Source organism: Phacochoerus africanus, chromosome 2 (assembly GCF_016906955.1).
Source record: "Phacochoerus africanus isolate WHEZ1 chromosome 2, ROS_Pafr_v1, whole genome shotgun sequence".
Classification (NCBI taxonomy): Eukaryota; Metazoa; Chordata; class Mammalia; order Artiodactyla; family Suidae; genus Phacochoerus; species Phacochoerus africanus.
The window spans coordinates 97,357,474-97,371,075 of record NC_062545.1 but is presented as its reverse complement, the minus strand read 5'-3'; the positions used below and the strand labels follow the sequence as shown (position 1 = coordinate 97,371,075).

General features: G+C 45.1%; 1 protein-coding gene and 1 long non-coding RNA gene across 10 annotated transcripts in view; one reads left to right on the top strand and one right to left on the bottom strand.

The window, feature by feature from the left end:
- The window catches only part of SLC14A2 (solute carrier family 14 member 2), a 471,990-nt gene that overhangs the window by 36,281 nt on the left and 422,107 nt on the right, over positions 1-13,602 (bottom strand). For 6 of the 8 annotated variants that reach the window (XM_047763964.1, XM_047763938.1, XM_047763920.1 and 3 more), the window contains exons 7-10: positions 13,000-13,128; positions 7,015-7,207; positions 2,527-2,674; positions 438-572 (exon numbers count right to left, since the gene is read on the bottom strand). In XM_047763964.1, coding sequence (XP_047619920.1) covers positions 438-572; positions 2,527-2,674; positions 7,015-7,207; positions 13,000-13,128 — 605 coding nt within the window. The remainder of the gene's footprint in view (positions 1-437; positions 573-2,526; positions 2,675-7,014; positions 7,208-12,999; positions 13,129-13,602) is intronic. The other 2 variants (XM_047763947.1, XM_047763926.1) reach the window with 2 other exon arrangements.
- Positions 4,724-7,427, top strand: LOC125117894 (uncharacterized). Of its 2 annotated transcripts, none has more exons than XR_007132769.1 (3): positions 4,724-4,821; positions 6,796-6,929; positions 7,040-7,427. It is a non-coding gene; the product is annotated as an uncharacterized LOC125117894 (long non-coding RNA). The 2 variants fall into 2 exon arrangements; XR_007132768.1 differs by having other exon boundaries at positions 6,796-6,956.

Sequence of the window (13,602 nt, the reverse complement as noted above, 5' to 3'; positions counted from 1 at the left end):
TGGTAGTGAACTTGGGTGGATTAAGTGAGTACATATATTTATTTGGCACAGAACATGGTGCTGGGGTGCAGGTATAATGACTGTGGCTCATTTCTCTTCCAACAGCTCATTTTCTGTTTACTCAATGGATCAAGTTTCCTTAGTGCCATGTTATCACAGAAGAGTTATTGAGAGTGGGAGGCCTGCCACTGGTGCATGAGGAAATGTATGTGTGATTTCCTTGTGAACTTCACAACATTGTGTACATATAGTAGCAGTAATAGGATAAAGCTCAAACCACATAGCTGTTAAGGAATCCACCATTATATCCTCCAGTGATAGGATCCAAACCACAGTCCTTCCATCACTGCTTCTCGGTACTGATTAGTGGCCACCATGGGTTTCACACAACCAGGAGAGAAGGGGGGCAAGGAATAGCAGCGTGACTTGATACCCACCACAGACGAGGGCCAGCAAGTGGGTCTGCCAGGTGAGGGCATAGAACATGCCCCCAATGGCAATGCAGGAGAGGACACAGTTGTAGCTCCAGATGCCCAGGTAGATGGTCTCGAAGGGCGTGGCCACGGTCAGGGCTGTGGGACAAGGTGTTACATTTCTGGCTGACTGAGGGTCATGGTACAAAGGCCATCCCACGGCTGATGCCAGGTCTCAGATGGCCTTGCTCCCATCATCCCCCCACCCTGCACCTCCTACCTCTACTCATCAGAGAAGCATCTACAAATGGTGCCTGGTCTTAGGAAATCAACACTGGGAAGAGAGCAGTGGTTCCATTGCTTCTCAAAGGCTTTACTCAGAGGTATGACTACTTTCAGGGTGAGAAGAGGACAAGGAAGTGGAACTTCAGGACTTCCCCAGTCTTATGACTAGAACAGCTGTATTTTTAGCAAGAAAGCTTTCAAGTGAAAAAGTTCTGCTTCAAATAGTTGAGAAAAATTATGAATATACACACATAGATACAGGGAGATAGAGAAATGAGATGCAAAAAGAGTAGGATGAGAATGGTTGTTGAATCTGGGCAAAGAACTTGTGGGTACTTATCGCACTATTTTTACTTTTGTAGTTTTTGATAAGTTTGAAATTATTTCCAAATAAAATTTATTTTTAATTAATTAATTTTTTGCCTTTTTTTTTTTTTTGCTTTCTAGGGCCACACCCATGGCATATGGAAGTTCCCAGGCCAGGGGTCAAATCAGAGCTGCATCTACTGGCTTATACCACAGCCACAGCAATGCAGGATCTGAGCCATGTCTGTGACCTACACCACTGAGTGAAGCCAGGCATTGAGCCCACATCTTCATGGATACTAGTCAGGTTTGTTACTGCTGATTCACAATGGGAACTCCTAAAATTTTTTTTTCAAAGTTGTACTTCCAAGAGGTTCTTGAAAAATATTAAGATAGGTCAGTAGGCTCCTATTCTCAAAGTACTCAATGTCAGTTTCTGACTCTACTGTGTGTGTATACATATATAAATGTGTGCATATACACATGCATAGAAATATTAAACTACATTTGTCAAATGGCAACCCAATTAAAGTTTAAAAAAATTTATTTTACTTTTTCTTTCTGGCTGCCCCATGGCATATGGAAGAGTTCCTGGGCCGAAGATCAGATCCGAGCTGCAGCTGCAACCTACACTGCAGCAGCTGCAATGCTAGATCCTCAACCCACTGTGCTGGGCTGGGGATCAGACCGTCCCCGTGCTCCAGAGACACTGCCAATTCCATTGTTCCACAGTGGGAACTCCTGCCCATTTTTTTTAATGGCCACACCCATGGCATATGGAAGTTCCCTGGCAAGGGACTGAATCTGAGTGGCAGGAGCTGCTGCAATTCCAGATCCTTAACCCACTGTGCCATGCTAGGGATTGAACCTGTGCCTCCACAGCATCCAGAGCCAATAGTCAGGTGATCCAATTTTTGAGAAGACTTCCTTTTAGCTTACTCAGAATTTCAAAGTGGGAGTTCCTATCATGGCTCAGTGGAAACGAATCTGACTGGCATCCATGAGGATGCAGGTTTGATCCCTGGCCTTGCTCAGAAGGTTAAGGATCTGGTGTTGCCATGAGCTGTGGTGTAGGTCACAGACATGGCTCGGATCTCATGTTGCTGTGGCTGTGGTGTAGGCTGGCAGCTACAGCTCCGATTTGACCCCTAACCTGGGAAACTCCATATGCCGTGGGTGAGGCCCTAAAAAGACAAAAGACAGAAAAGGAATTTCAAAGTGTTGGGTATTTATACCCCTGATTGGCCTGCTACTGCTCCCACCCACACAGGGTTATCCTCTTACCCCTACCCCTCCCCTCTCAGTGGCTCAGTTTGCAGGTCAACCGGTCTTGGTCTCTTTGCATCTCTCTACATGTCCTGCTTCTGCAATCTGTTCCTTCTGGAGACTCAAGAAAAGGAAAAATAAGTCCCCAGCTCTGACAGTGTTTGAAAACTCCAGGGAAGTTAGTAAGCCTAGAATAAGTGCTGGGGAGAAATGACCTCAGGAAAATGATCCCTGCAGAGAGGGGACCCTGTCCTACCTGCTAGTATTCCTATGATTGAGCCAATGGCTGCATGCAAGCAGATGAGTGGTGAGCAGATGAACAGGGCCACCAGGAACACGCCACCTGTCCAGGGATTGTCGCAGCCATACACCTGCCCAACTCCGACGGGGATGGCCTGCAGCAGCTGCAAAGTCAACAGAGTCCAGGTCACTGGAGTGTGGGCTGCTAAGGCAAAGACCAGGCCTCGGGGCCAGGATTGAGCCATTCCTAGTGGGGCACGGGTAATGGGGTGGAAAGAAGGATGGCTGTGCCCTCTAGGGTGTGGGAGAATATGGGAGGGCATGAGCTGGAACAAATAGCTCCTCACTCCACCACCTGGGAGGCATCTGAGTGTCCCTCCTGCACAGCTGGGCAGGTTCCCACAACACTGAGGCTGGGCACAGGTGTTTTTGAGGGACACGTGGATTTTTCTTTGAGGGGACCAGGGGGTACCTTCTTGGAATCCCTCTGGGGGGTTTCAGGGCACAGGAGAATTTCCTCTAGACCTTCTAAAATCCCAGAAACATTTCAGGAATTTTTGAAATATTCTAGGCCATTTTGATGAATGATTTGACCAAAGGCCACCCAGCTCATGGTGCCTGAGCCCGGGCTAGAGCCTCTGAACTTGACCCCTAGTCCGCTGGAGGCTGCTTCACACTCAGTGCTACTGCGGGGATGGTGGGCCCTTGGGATGGAGGAGGAGCCACTTGCCTTGCTCTCAAGAAGCACTCAGCACTTCAGAGAGGAAGAATGAAGAGTGTCCAGAGAACAGCTCCAGCAAAGCTCCAAGTCCCCGGCTTGGGTGGGTGTCAGCACTGGAGGCAATTAAATTGGCAGTGACATCAGATAGCCTTTTTCTTCCCTTAGCTCAATCACCCACACTGTGGTAAAAAAGTCCACTGAGGGCAGAAAGGAAAGGCGGGGGTAGGGGGGATACTGGCCTGGTCAGGAGAGCCTGGGAGTTGAGGTTTGGTGGATCGGCATGACCTCAGGGGCACGTAGCCTCCTCAGTCAGGGCTCTGGTGCCCTCCTCTGTGAAATGAGGAAGCTGCCCTAGCAGATGACCCCTTTCTCCATTGTCAGGTCACATGACCTCTTTGAGGCCAGGGTTCCTTAAACTAGCCACATCATAGGTGCTTAATGCATATGTGTGGATGAGCTCAGCGGTTTCCAAACTTTGTGCACATTGGAATCACCTAAAGATCTTTACAAAAAGGGTATTGATGCCTGTTCCCTCCCTCTGTTTTAATTGGTATGGGAGATGACTGGGGCCTCAGGAGATTCTAATCTACAACAGAGTTTGGGGAACAATGAATTTTCTTTGCTTTTTGATGTTAAAGTTTTATTGAAGTATATTTCTGCTGTACAACCAAAGGATTCAGTTATACATTTTCAGATTCCTTTCCCATCTAGATTATCACGGAATACTGGGTAGCCTTCCCTGTGCTATACAGCAGGTCGAGGAACAATAGATTAATGACAGATGATGCAGAGGAGATGTTGGGAGTTAATTGTATTTCTCCTCTGGCTGAAATTTTGTACTTGTCAACAACTTGACTTAATTCTGGAGTCAATCTGACTTCTTTAGAAAAGAGTATTCGAGGAGTCCCAGAGAGCTTTGAAATGATGTCCACTGTTGTCTCCCCAAGGGTGGCCTTTTAATCACCAGTCACTGGGCCAGAGCCTACAGACCTGGGCATGGAATGACAGGCTGCAGGTCCTTCTTCTTTGAAGGAACCCTGAAAACACTTTCTACCAGTTCAGGAACCTCAGCTTCAGTGTGGGAACAGCCTGGAAATCTACTCAGTAACTATTCCATGATTTTCCTGCATCTGAGGAATGCAAGATGCTTTGGGGCATCCGACTCTCGCTTTCCAGTCTGGGAAGCCAGGTTTAAAGCCCAAGCAAGCAGGAATGAGAGGAATGAGGGAACAAGCTGCCTTGGAGTGGAGCCTGGGTTTAGAATGAAGGTCCACCAGGATCTAAATTTCAGCCTGGTAAATGGTGGCCTGGCCTCCACACTGCTCTCAGGCCACAGCCAACACCCCAGTGCAAAGGGCAGTCAGGTGTGCGGTGGAAATTTACTAAACAGTAGCCTCCTAGGTACTCTGGATAATCCTTGTGTAACAACTACAAGCTGGTTTAAACAAAACAGAAGTCATTCCCCCCACTGTTGTAAAGAGAAAGAGGGAAATGGGATTGATTCTTCAAAACTCAGGTCAGGATGGTGCAGAAGACGAGCCTGTTGTCAGAGTGATGGTGGGGAGCTCAGAGGGTGAGCTTGGCTTCAGGGTAGGTGGATTTAATTGTTTATCTTGAAAATGAGCAAGAGCCCCCTCTTTTTTTTTTCTTTTTAGGGCCATGCCTGCCACATATGGAAGTTCCCAGGCTAGGGGTCCAATCTGAGCTATAGCTGCCGGCCTATACCACAGCCACAGCAACACAGGATCCAAGCCACATCTGTGACCTACACCACAGCTCATGGCAATGGTGGATCCTTAACCCACTGAGGGATGTCAGGAATTGGACCTTCGTTCTCACGGATACTAGTTGGGTTCTTAACCTCCTGAGCCACAATGAGAACCCCAGGAAGCTCCTGTTCTGCGAGGCTCTCTCACTTTGGTCCCCTTGGGGGACTGCCTGTCCTCCCCACACAGGGAGGGTGGGAGGCTTGGCGGGGGGGCCCTTTCCCTCTGGCAGTGCTGCATGCCTCTATGGCTGTCAATTGGATCTTGCCTCATGGGTAGGGCTCAGGGACTGTGGGTTGCACCCCTGGGACAGTGCGCCCAGCCACCAGGTGGCTGATCATTGACGATTCAAAGGTAATTTTGTCCCTGCTCAGACCCTAGCACTTTTCTATTTGAGAAGGTGGGCTTCTGCTTGAAAGTAGACCTATTGGTTTATTTTTATTTTTATTTTATTTTTATTATACTTGATATACAGGGGTGTGTCAACTTCTGCTATACTATATAAAGATAAAATAACTCCCCCAAAAGAATATAAAAAGACTGTGTGTGTGTGTGTGTGTGTGTGTGTGTGTGTATGTATACCTGTCACTTTATTGTACAGAAGAAATTGGTACAACATTGTAAATTAACTACAACAAACAAAAGAAGGGATCACTCTGGCTTTTCCATTGTCTTGGATTTAGGCCCTAACCTCACCTTTGATCTCACTCCAGCCCCAGAAAAATTTTTAAAAGGACAAGAACTTTAAAAAGGTTTGGTGTTATTGGCAGCAGCATTTGCCATGAGGCACAGGGGAGCCTTTCCTCTTCTATAGGTTCAAGCTTAGAGGATAGCTGACCCCAGAGGCCTGTGCTATCCACCCCACCCGGGAGCAGTGGCCCAGAGCTGAGTGCCTGCCCAGCACCAGGACCATGCAAAAGTTTAAACACATCTAGTTGGAGGACCAGGCTTGGGGTGGGGGGTGGGAGAAGGCTCAGAAATCAGATCACATGGATATATGAAGCACTAGCTACAGTTTGACCTTGGGCAATGAACCTTCTCTGTGCCTCTGTTTTCTCATCTGTAAAAGGGGATGATAACAGTACTTACAGTATTGGGTTATGATGAAGGTTGAATGAGTTCAAAAGCTAAGTGCCTGGAATAGTGTCTGATACATAATAAACTTGCTTCCGTGTAAGCTGTTAGCTGTCTCTGTATTCATTAACAGGGCTAAAATTTTATAATTCTACATATTTAAGCTTATGTCAGATTTTTATTATATCGCTTTACTTCTGATGTCTAGAGGTTGTAGACTAAATGACTATATCCACGTGTAGGATATAAAGCAGGTTTTCTCACCTTTGGCATGGCTGGTATTTTGGGATGGTTAATTCTATGCTGTGGGGAGGGGGGTTCACCTGTGTATTGTAGGATATCTAGTAGCATCCTTGGCCTCCACTCACTAGATGCCAGTTTTACCCCTTCTCCCTGTCTTAATAATTAAAACATTTCTGTAGATATTTACCCTTACCAGGAGGGCAAAATCACTCCTGCTTGAGAACTACTTGTATGGAAAATACACAAAAATTTACCCTCATCTTCTATTAATAATATCTTTAATATCCCAATTTTAAATATTATTTTAGGGTCTGTACCCCTTACTCAACTATCCATATTACTTAACATTTCCCCCTCAACTCCATTGTCCTGTATGGCCAACCTAACCCTTATCTGTACACTTGTTTATTATCTGTTGCCCTGTGCTGAGTATAGATGTCACAAAGGCAGCGATGTTGTCTTATTCTTTGTGTTTTCCCAGTGTCTGATAAAGCACCTGACACATATAAGGTCTCTAGTAGGGAGTTACTGAGAGAACATATGGAGGTGACAGTGACTCTTCCCTGTCCTCCTCTCTGCTGGACCCATCATCTGCTGGAGGTGCATCTAGAGAAGGTGAGAGCCCGCAGAATCCACAAACTGGTAAGCGAGAAGGTCTGCAGTAGGATCATGGCCCCACACACCTCCATCAGTACCTTACCAAAGGCATCTCAATCTCTGTCCAGGTGATGTTGGGCACTGAAGACATAGGCTCCACCAGCGTCGTGGGGAAGAAGAGGTTGTAGGGGCCTGTGGCTGCCAGGTAGAGGGTCACGGCGATGTTGAAGGGCAGGGTGAAGACTGGGAGGTCCCGCTTGCTGAAGATTGAACCCAAAGCACTGGAGAGGATGGGGCTGGAGATGGAAGAGGCCAAGGATTAATCACCGTGATCACCCTTCTTTCAACACCATCTCATCAGCTCTGGTCACTATACCACTCACTAGCCTCTCTTCTTGGCATAGTCATTCCTGGCTCCCTTGAGACTCTAGTGGTCCATTGACCAGGGAGTGGAAATAAGATGTTCAATATAAGTCAGCATCTTTGGAAAACAAAATTAAAAGTCTTAGAACTTTCTGTGTGGTGCAGTGGTCACAACTGAAGCACAGGGTTGATCCCTGGCCAGGGAGTTTCCACACGCGCGGCCCAAAAAACCCCATAAAAGTCTGATTACTTGTTTTCAATTGAAAACTTTATAAAATAATTTACATATTTCCTTGTTTCTTAAACCAAGAAAGCCAAACACAATCTTTAATCCTTACAAAATGTCATGTATTGCCTTTGGGTCATTATGATGTATAACACGATGTACTTTGGGCTGAGAACATTTAAAATATATGCTTTAAATAGCCTTTTAGGAGGAAGCTGCTATAGCTCATAGGAAACGTGCAGGCTTGAATTCAGCTGAAGGACTTTGAGTTACTCTGGGAACCACTGCATGAAATGAAAATCTTCAGTTCACTGTGTCTTCTCCCTTCATGACCTCTTTCTTGGAAAGAGCATGGATTTGGAGAAATATGGAGCGAGGGCAAACTCTAACTCCTTCACTCAGGCTGAGTGAGCAACGTTAGGTAATTAACCTTCCTTAGCCTCAGTTTCTGCTGAAGGGACCAGCCACCCGCCACCTAACACCTCATGACTCCCATAGGCAGCGAGCTGCAGGATAAAACATGGATTCACATGATCCGGTTGATTGGTTGGCTTTTAATTAAGGATGATGAGTCTCAAGGGGGCATTTAAGACTGCCTGAAAACCCTACTAGACATCCCTAGCAAATTAACTCTCTAACTTGCTGAGATGACTATTTCATGTCTTCTTCTTTCTCTGTGAATCTTCCCTTTCTGTTTCCTTGTAGTTTCAGCTAACCACCTTGCTTTATTTCTTTAGGAAAACAGAAATGACAAGAAGAGAAATTCTTTGTTTTCCTGACCCTAAGATTCACACTCTGACTGCTTTGTTCCTAACATACTCTGCCTCTCTGCCTTTTTCACATAATGGCAGCATCTCTGCTCCCTTCTCGGACCAGTTCTTTCCCTTATACTTTGAGAGCCAGTCTGTTTTAAAGACTTCATTCCTGCAATTCTGTCTTCTGTCTCCTGCAGCTTCAACCTTTCCTTTTTCTCTGTGTCACTCTCATAAATATATAAAATGCTCTGGTATCTTATACTTTAAAAAACCCTCCCCATGGGGGAGAGATAAATTAGGAGTTTGAAATTAAATACTATATAAATAAAGTAGGTAAACAACAATGAACTACTGTATAGCACAGCACTTTTCTATTATAGGTTATTACAAAATATTAAATATTACAATATATGTATTTAACATCTTGTTAATAACCTATAATAGAAAAGGATCTAAAAACATATAGTAATATAAAGTGATATATAGGAGTTCCTGTTGTGGCTCAGGGGTTTCAAAACTGACTAGTATCTGTGAGGACTTGGGTCTGATCCCTGGTCTGGCTCGTGGGTTGAGGATCCAGCGTTGCTGTGAGCTGTGGTGCAGGCTTGCAGCTGCAGCTCCGATTCAACCCCTAGCATAGGAACTTCCATATGCCATGGGTGTGGCCCTAAAAAAAAGCAAGAAAAATATTTTAAAGTGGTATACATATGTATATCCCTTTGCTGTACACCTGAAATGAACACAACATTGTAAGTCAACTACACTTATATTTTTAAAAAAGATAGCAGGTACCAAAAACATCCTTCCCCTTTAACCTGATTTCTGCTCCAGGTATTCCCCCATTTCTCACCCCCTCTTCACAGATACTCCTCAAACCAGTCTATCTTTGCTGTCCTCAATCTTTCTACTCCTATTCTTTCTTAAACCTACTCTAATAAGGTGTGTGCTTTTCCTGTACCACGGAAATGGCTCTTGTCCAGCTCATCAGTGACATCTATCCTGCTAAGTCCATGGTCACCCTCTGCCCCTTTCATTTTACCACTGGATTCTCTGTCAGGGCTACCACAACCCTGCACTAGCTGTTTCTCCAGCTGCTTCTTCTCAAGTCCCCTTCCTTGGTCCTCCTTCTACCAGACATCTGAATATCAGAAGAGCCCACAGGTATGTCTTGGGTCTTCTATCTCTTAACCTTCTCTTTCTAGGTGATAGCCTTTAGTCTCATGGATGAAATATCTTCTATATGCTTCTGCCTTCCTAATCTTGACTATATCACTAAGTTCCAGATGTGCACATCCTATTTCCTTCTTCTCAACATCTCTACTTGAAAGTTTAAAGTTTAATATGTCCAAATAGGACTCTTTAAAAAAATGTATTGAAGGACAGTTATTTACAATGTTGTGTTACTTTCCACTGTACAGCAAAATGATTCTGTTTTATATCTATATCTTTCTATAGGTATATCTATATGTATATGTATACCTATTTCTATTCTTTTCCATTATGATTTATCATAGGATACTGAATATCATTCACTGTGCTATACCATAGGATCTTAATGTTTATCCATCCTATACATAATAGTTTGCATCTGCTAATCCCAAACTCCCAATCCTTCCCTTCCCCCCCACCCCTTTGGCAACAACAAGTCTGTTCTCTATATCCGTTGGGTCTCCAAACAGATTTGTATCCTGCCTCCCACCACCAATTGGTTTTTCTTTTAATCTTCTCCATCAACTCAGGTGCTTAGGCAAATTTTAAGAGTGCACTGAATCTTCTTTCCTTTCTCTGCTCATGTGCTGCAGCCTTCCAGAAAGTCCTATGCTCCTGTCTTCCTTAAAACATATCCCAAGCCCAACTGCTTCCATCGCCTTCATGAACATCACCCTAGTTCGAACCGTTCAGCCCTTCTATGGATTATTGCAGCAGACTCCTGACTATGTTTCTAGCAACCACTTTTGTTCCAACTAAAATCTGTTCTCCACATTACAAGCAGAATGATTTGTTTAAATTTAAATTATAACTCCTCTGCTTAAAATACTTTAATAGTTTCTTGGCTTCTCATCACAGTTGTAGTTGTAGTAAGGCTTCCTAAGGGATACAAAATAAGTTACAAGGGTATACTGTGTAACACGGGGAATATAACTAATATTTAAAAATAACTATAGGAGTTCCCACTGTGGCTCAGCGGTTAACAAACCTGACTAGTGCACATGAGGATGCGGGTTCCATCCTGGCCTTGCTCAGTGGGTTAAGGATCTGGCATTGCCGTGAGCTGTGGTGTAGGTCACAGATGCAGCTCAGATCTGGTATTGCTGTGGCCATGGTGTAGGCTGGCAGCTGTAGCTCTGATTTGACCCCTTGCCTAGGAACTTCCATATGCTACAGGTGTGGCCCTAAAAAGACGAAAAAATAAAAGTGAAAAATAAAGGGAGTGTAACCTTTAAAAATTGTGAATTACTATATTGGGCACCTGTAACTTACATAATAATGTACAGCTACTATACTGCAATTAAAAAAGGCTTATTGGATCCACAAGGGGTACATGGCTTGGACCTCATCTCCTTCCGCCCTCATCTCCCATCACCCCACCTTCATTCACTGGGCTTAAGTCTCACTGGTCTTGTTTCTTGAACACTTCCCACTTCTCCAGGTGGAACCTTTGCATGTGCTTCTGGTTCCGCCTGCAAAGTACTTCATCCAGATCTTCTGATGACAGGTAGCCTCTTATCATTTAGGTGACAGTTGAAATGTCCCCTCAGCAAAGTGGCCCTCCCTGACCACCCACAATGGAATCACTCTCTGTCCCATTTGCCCTGTTGTGCTTTCCTTGAAGCACTTCCCTCATCTTGAAATGATCTTTTTCCTTTTTTGGCCACATCCACAGCATATGGAAGTTTCTGGGCCAGGGATCAGATCAAAGCCATAGCAGCAACCTATGCCACTGCTGCGGCAATGCCGGATCCTTAACTTACTGCACCCCAGGGGGAACTCCTTGAAATGATGTTTTTAATGAACAATTTATGAGTCTATTTCTATCTTTCCCAAGAAGAATGTAAGCTCCAAGAGGATGGAAGCCTTCTCTTATTTACAGCTCTCCCCAGCATCTAGAGTAGTTCCTGCACTGCACTGAGGGCATGGCAAGCCCTCAGCAAACCTGTTTGTTGGCTAACTGGCATCACTAGTACTTACCCTGTGGACTGGATTGCCAGGACTGCATGAGTGGATTAGTGATGTGCTGGGGTAGAAGCACAGAGCTCAGCCAGAGGAGGTGCTCAAAGTTTTTTTTTTTTTTTTTCTTTTTCATTTTAAGTTGTGATGTGAGGAGTTCCCATCTTGGTTCAGTGGTTAGCAAATCTGACTAGGAACTATGAGGTTTCAGGTTTGATCCCTGGCCTTGCTCAGTGGGTTAAGGATCTGGCGTTGCCATGAGCTGTGGTGTAGGTTGCAGACGAGGCTTGGATCCCGCGTTGCTGTGGCTCTGGCGTAGGCCAATGGCCACAGCTGTGATTCGACTCATAGCCTGGGAACATCCATATGCTGAGGGAGCAGCCCAAGAAATGGCAAAAAGCCAAAAAAAATTGTGATGTGAGGGTGGGAGTGGGGGCTCTGTAGACACACCACCACCCAGTGCACTGGCTGAGGGGCTATGCTCAGGGACTTCATCTATGTTCATGACTGCAAACCAAATGTATGCAAATGAGGACAAGTCCTCCATCTCCTCAGGCCTTGTGTGTGGGGGACATTAAGAAAATCCCCACAGAAATGACTGCCTTAGTGTTTTGTCCTGATAGCGTAGGGAAGAACTCCTAAGAAGAAACATAAACTGCCCAGAATGCTTAATGTAGTAATTTATTTGCAAGTACTCCTAAAAAGTAATGGAACAGCTCTTAAATGAAATGAAACTAACTGGTTTTAGTAACTTCAGACTTTGAAAGCAAAGAAAGATGTTAAAAATCAGTCAGCATGTCGAGAGTGGTAGAGCCCAGGGGTTGGGGGACACTAGGGACACAGAGTGACAGTGGGTGTGATGAGATCATTGGATGCACCAGACCCACTGCAAGTTCAAGTGAACTGAGGATCATACATGGGAAAGGCCTATTTGTTCCTAACACCCTTCATCTTGACTTTTTTATTACTCCTTAAAAATGAAGTGATTGCACAGCAAGATCTCAACTGACGCTTCTTGTTCAAAGAGGCTGTGCTTTAAATAGAGACATTTTGTTCCAAGAAAGCTCCCTGATTCTATCACAGTGAGTTTCAGCTTTTGGGCCTTGGTTAGGCCATAGAATAGATGATTCCTATGGGCCAGGAGTTTAACGGTGCAGACTCGGGGGTCAACATCTGGGGCAGGGGATGTAACCTTGGCAGGCCTTGGTCTTCCCTTCTGTAAGTTGGGGACAAGCACAAAAGTGACCCTCCCTTGTTTAGCACTGTGCCTGGCATGTAGAAAATACTCAATAAATGTTGGCCTGTCATTATTATTAAGCATAAATTATTAAGCCTATCATTCAGAGATTATCAGCACAGAAAAAAAAATAAGCACATGGTGTTTACTCTTTAAAAGGTCCCTATTATTAAACTCAAAATGACCCCCTTGCATTGCAACTGAACTCATGGACTCTTGCGAGACAAATCAGCCTGACTGTGGAGACACTGGGCCCCAGGACAGTGCAGTCCCCTCCGGTGTCAGACGTAGCACCTTGGGCTCTGTGGGTCTGTGAGCAGAAAGAAGGAGGTGCCTCACCAGGACATGGCTGTGAAGGTCACAGGAAGCAGAAGCCACCAGTAATAGTCTAACTTCTCAGAGAACACAGCTATCAGCATCCCCACCAGCATTCCGTTGTACCCGTGGAGGCCTGAGGCGATGGCAGCCCTGGTGGTGAAAACAGAGTTACTGTGCCTGTGAATTTGGTGCTGCTTCCTGAGACCATCCCTTCTGGACTCACAAGAAAAAGTCAGCTTACTCAGTGGATATATGGTAGTCACACAGCTACTGTACCTTTTTTACACACATATGCCTTGATTACCCTTGCTGATTTTGAATTAAATGATGAACCTTGGGAGTTCCCATTATGGCGTGGCAGAAATGAATCCGACTAGGAACTATGAGGTTGTGGGTTTGATCCCTGGCCTCTCTCAGTGGGTTAAGGATCTGGCATTGCCATGATCTGAGGTGTAGGTTGCAGATGTGGCTCGGATCTGGCATTGCTGTGGCTATGGCTGTAGCTGGCAGCTGTAGCTCTGATTAGACCCCTAACCTGGGAAACTCCATATGCTGCAGGTGTGGCCCTTAAAAAAAAAGACGAAAAAGAAGACAAAAAAATGATGTACTGTGCGTCTAAGCTCT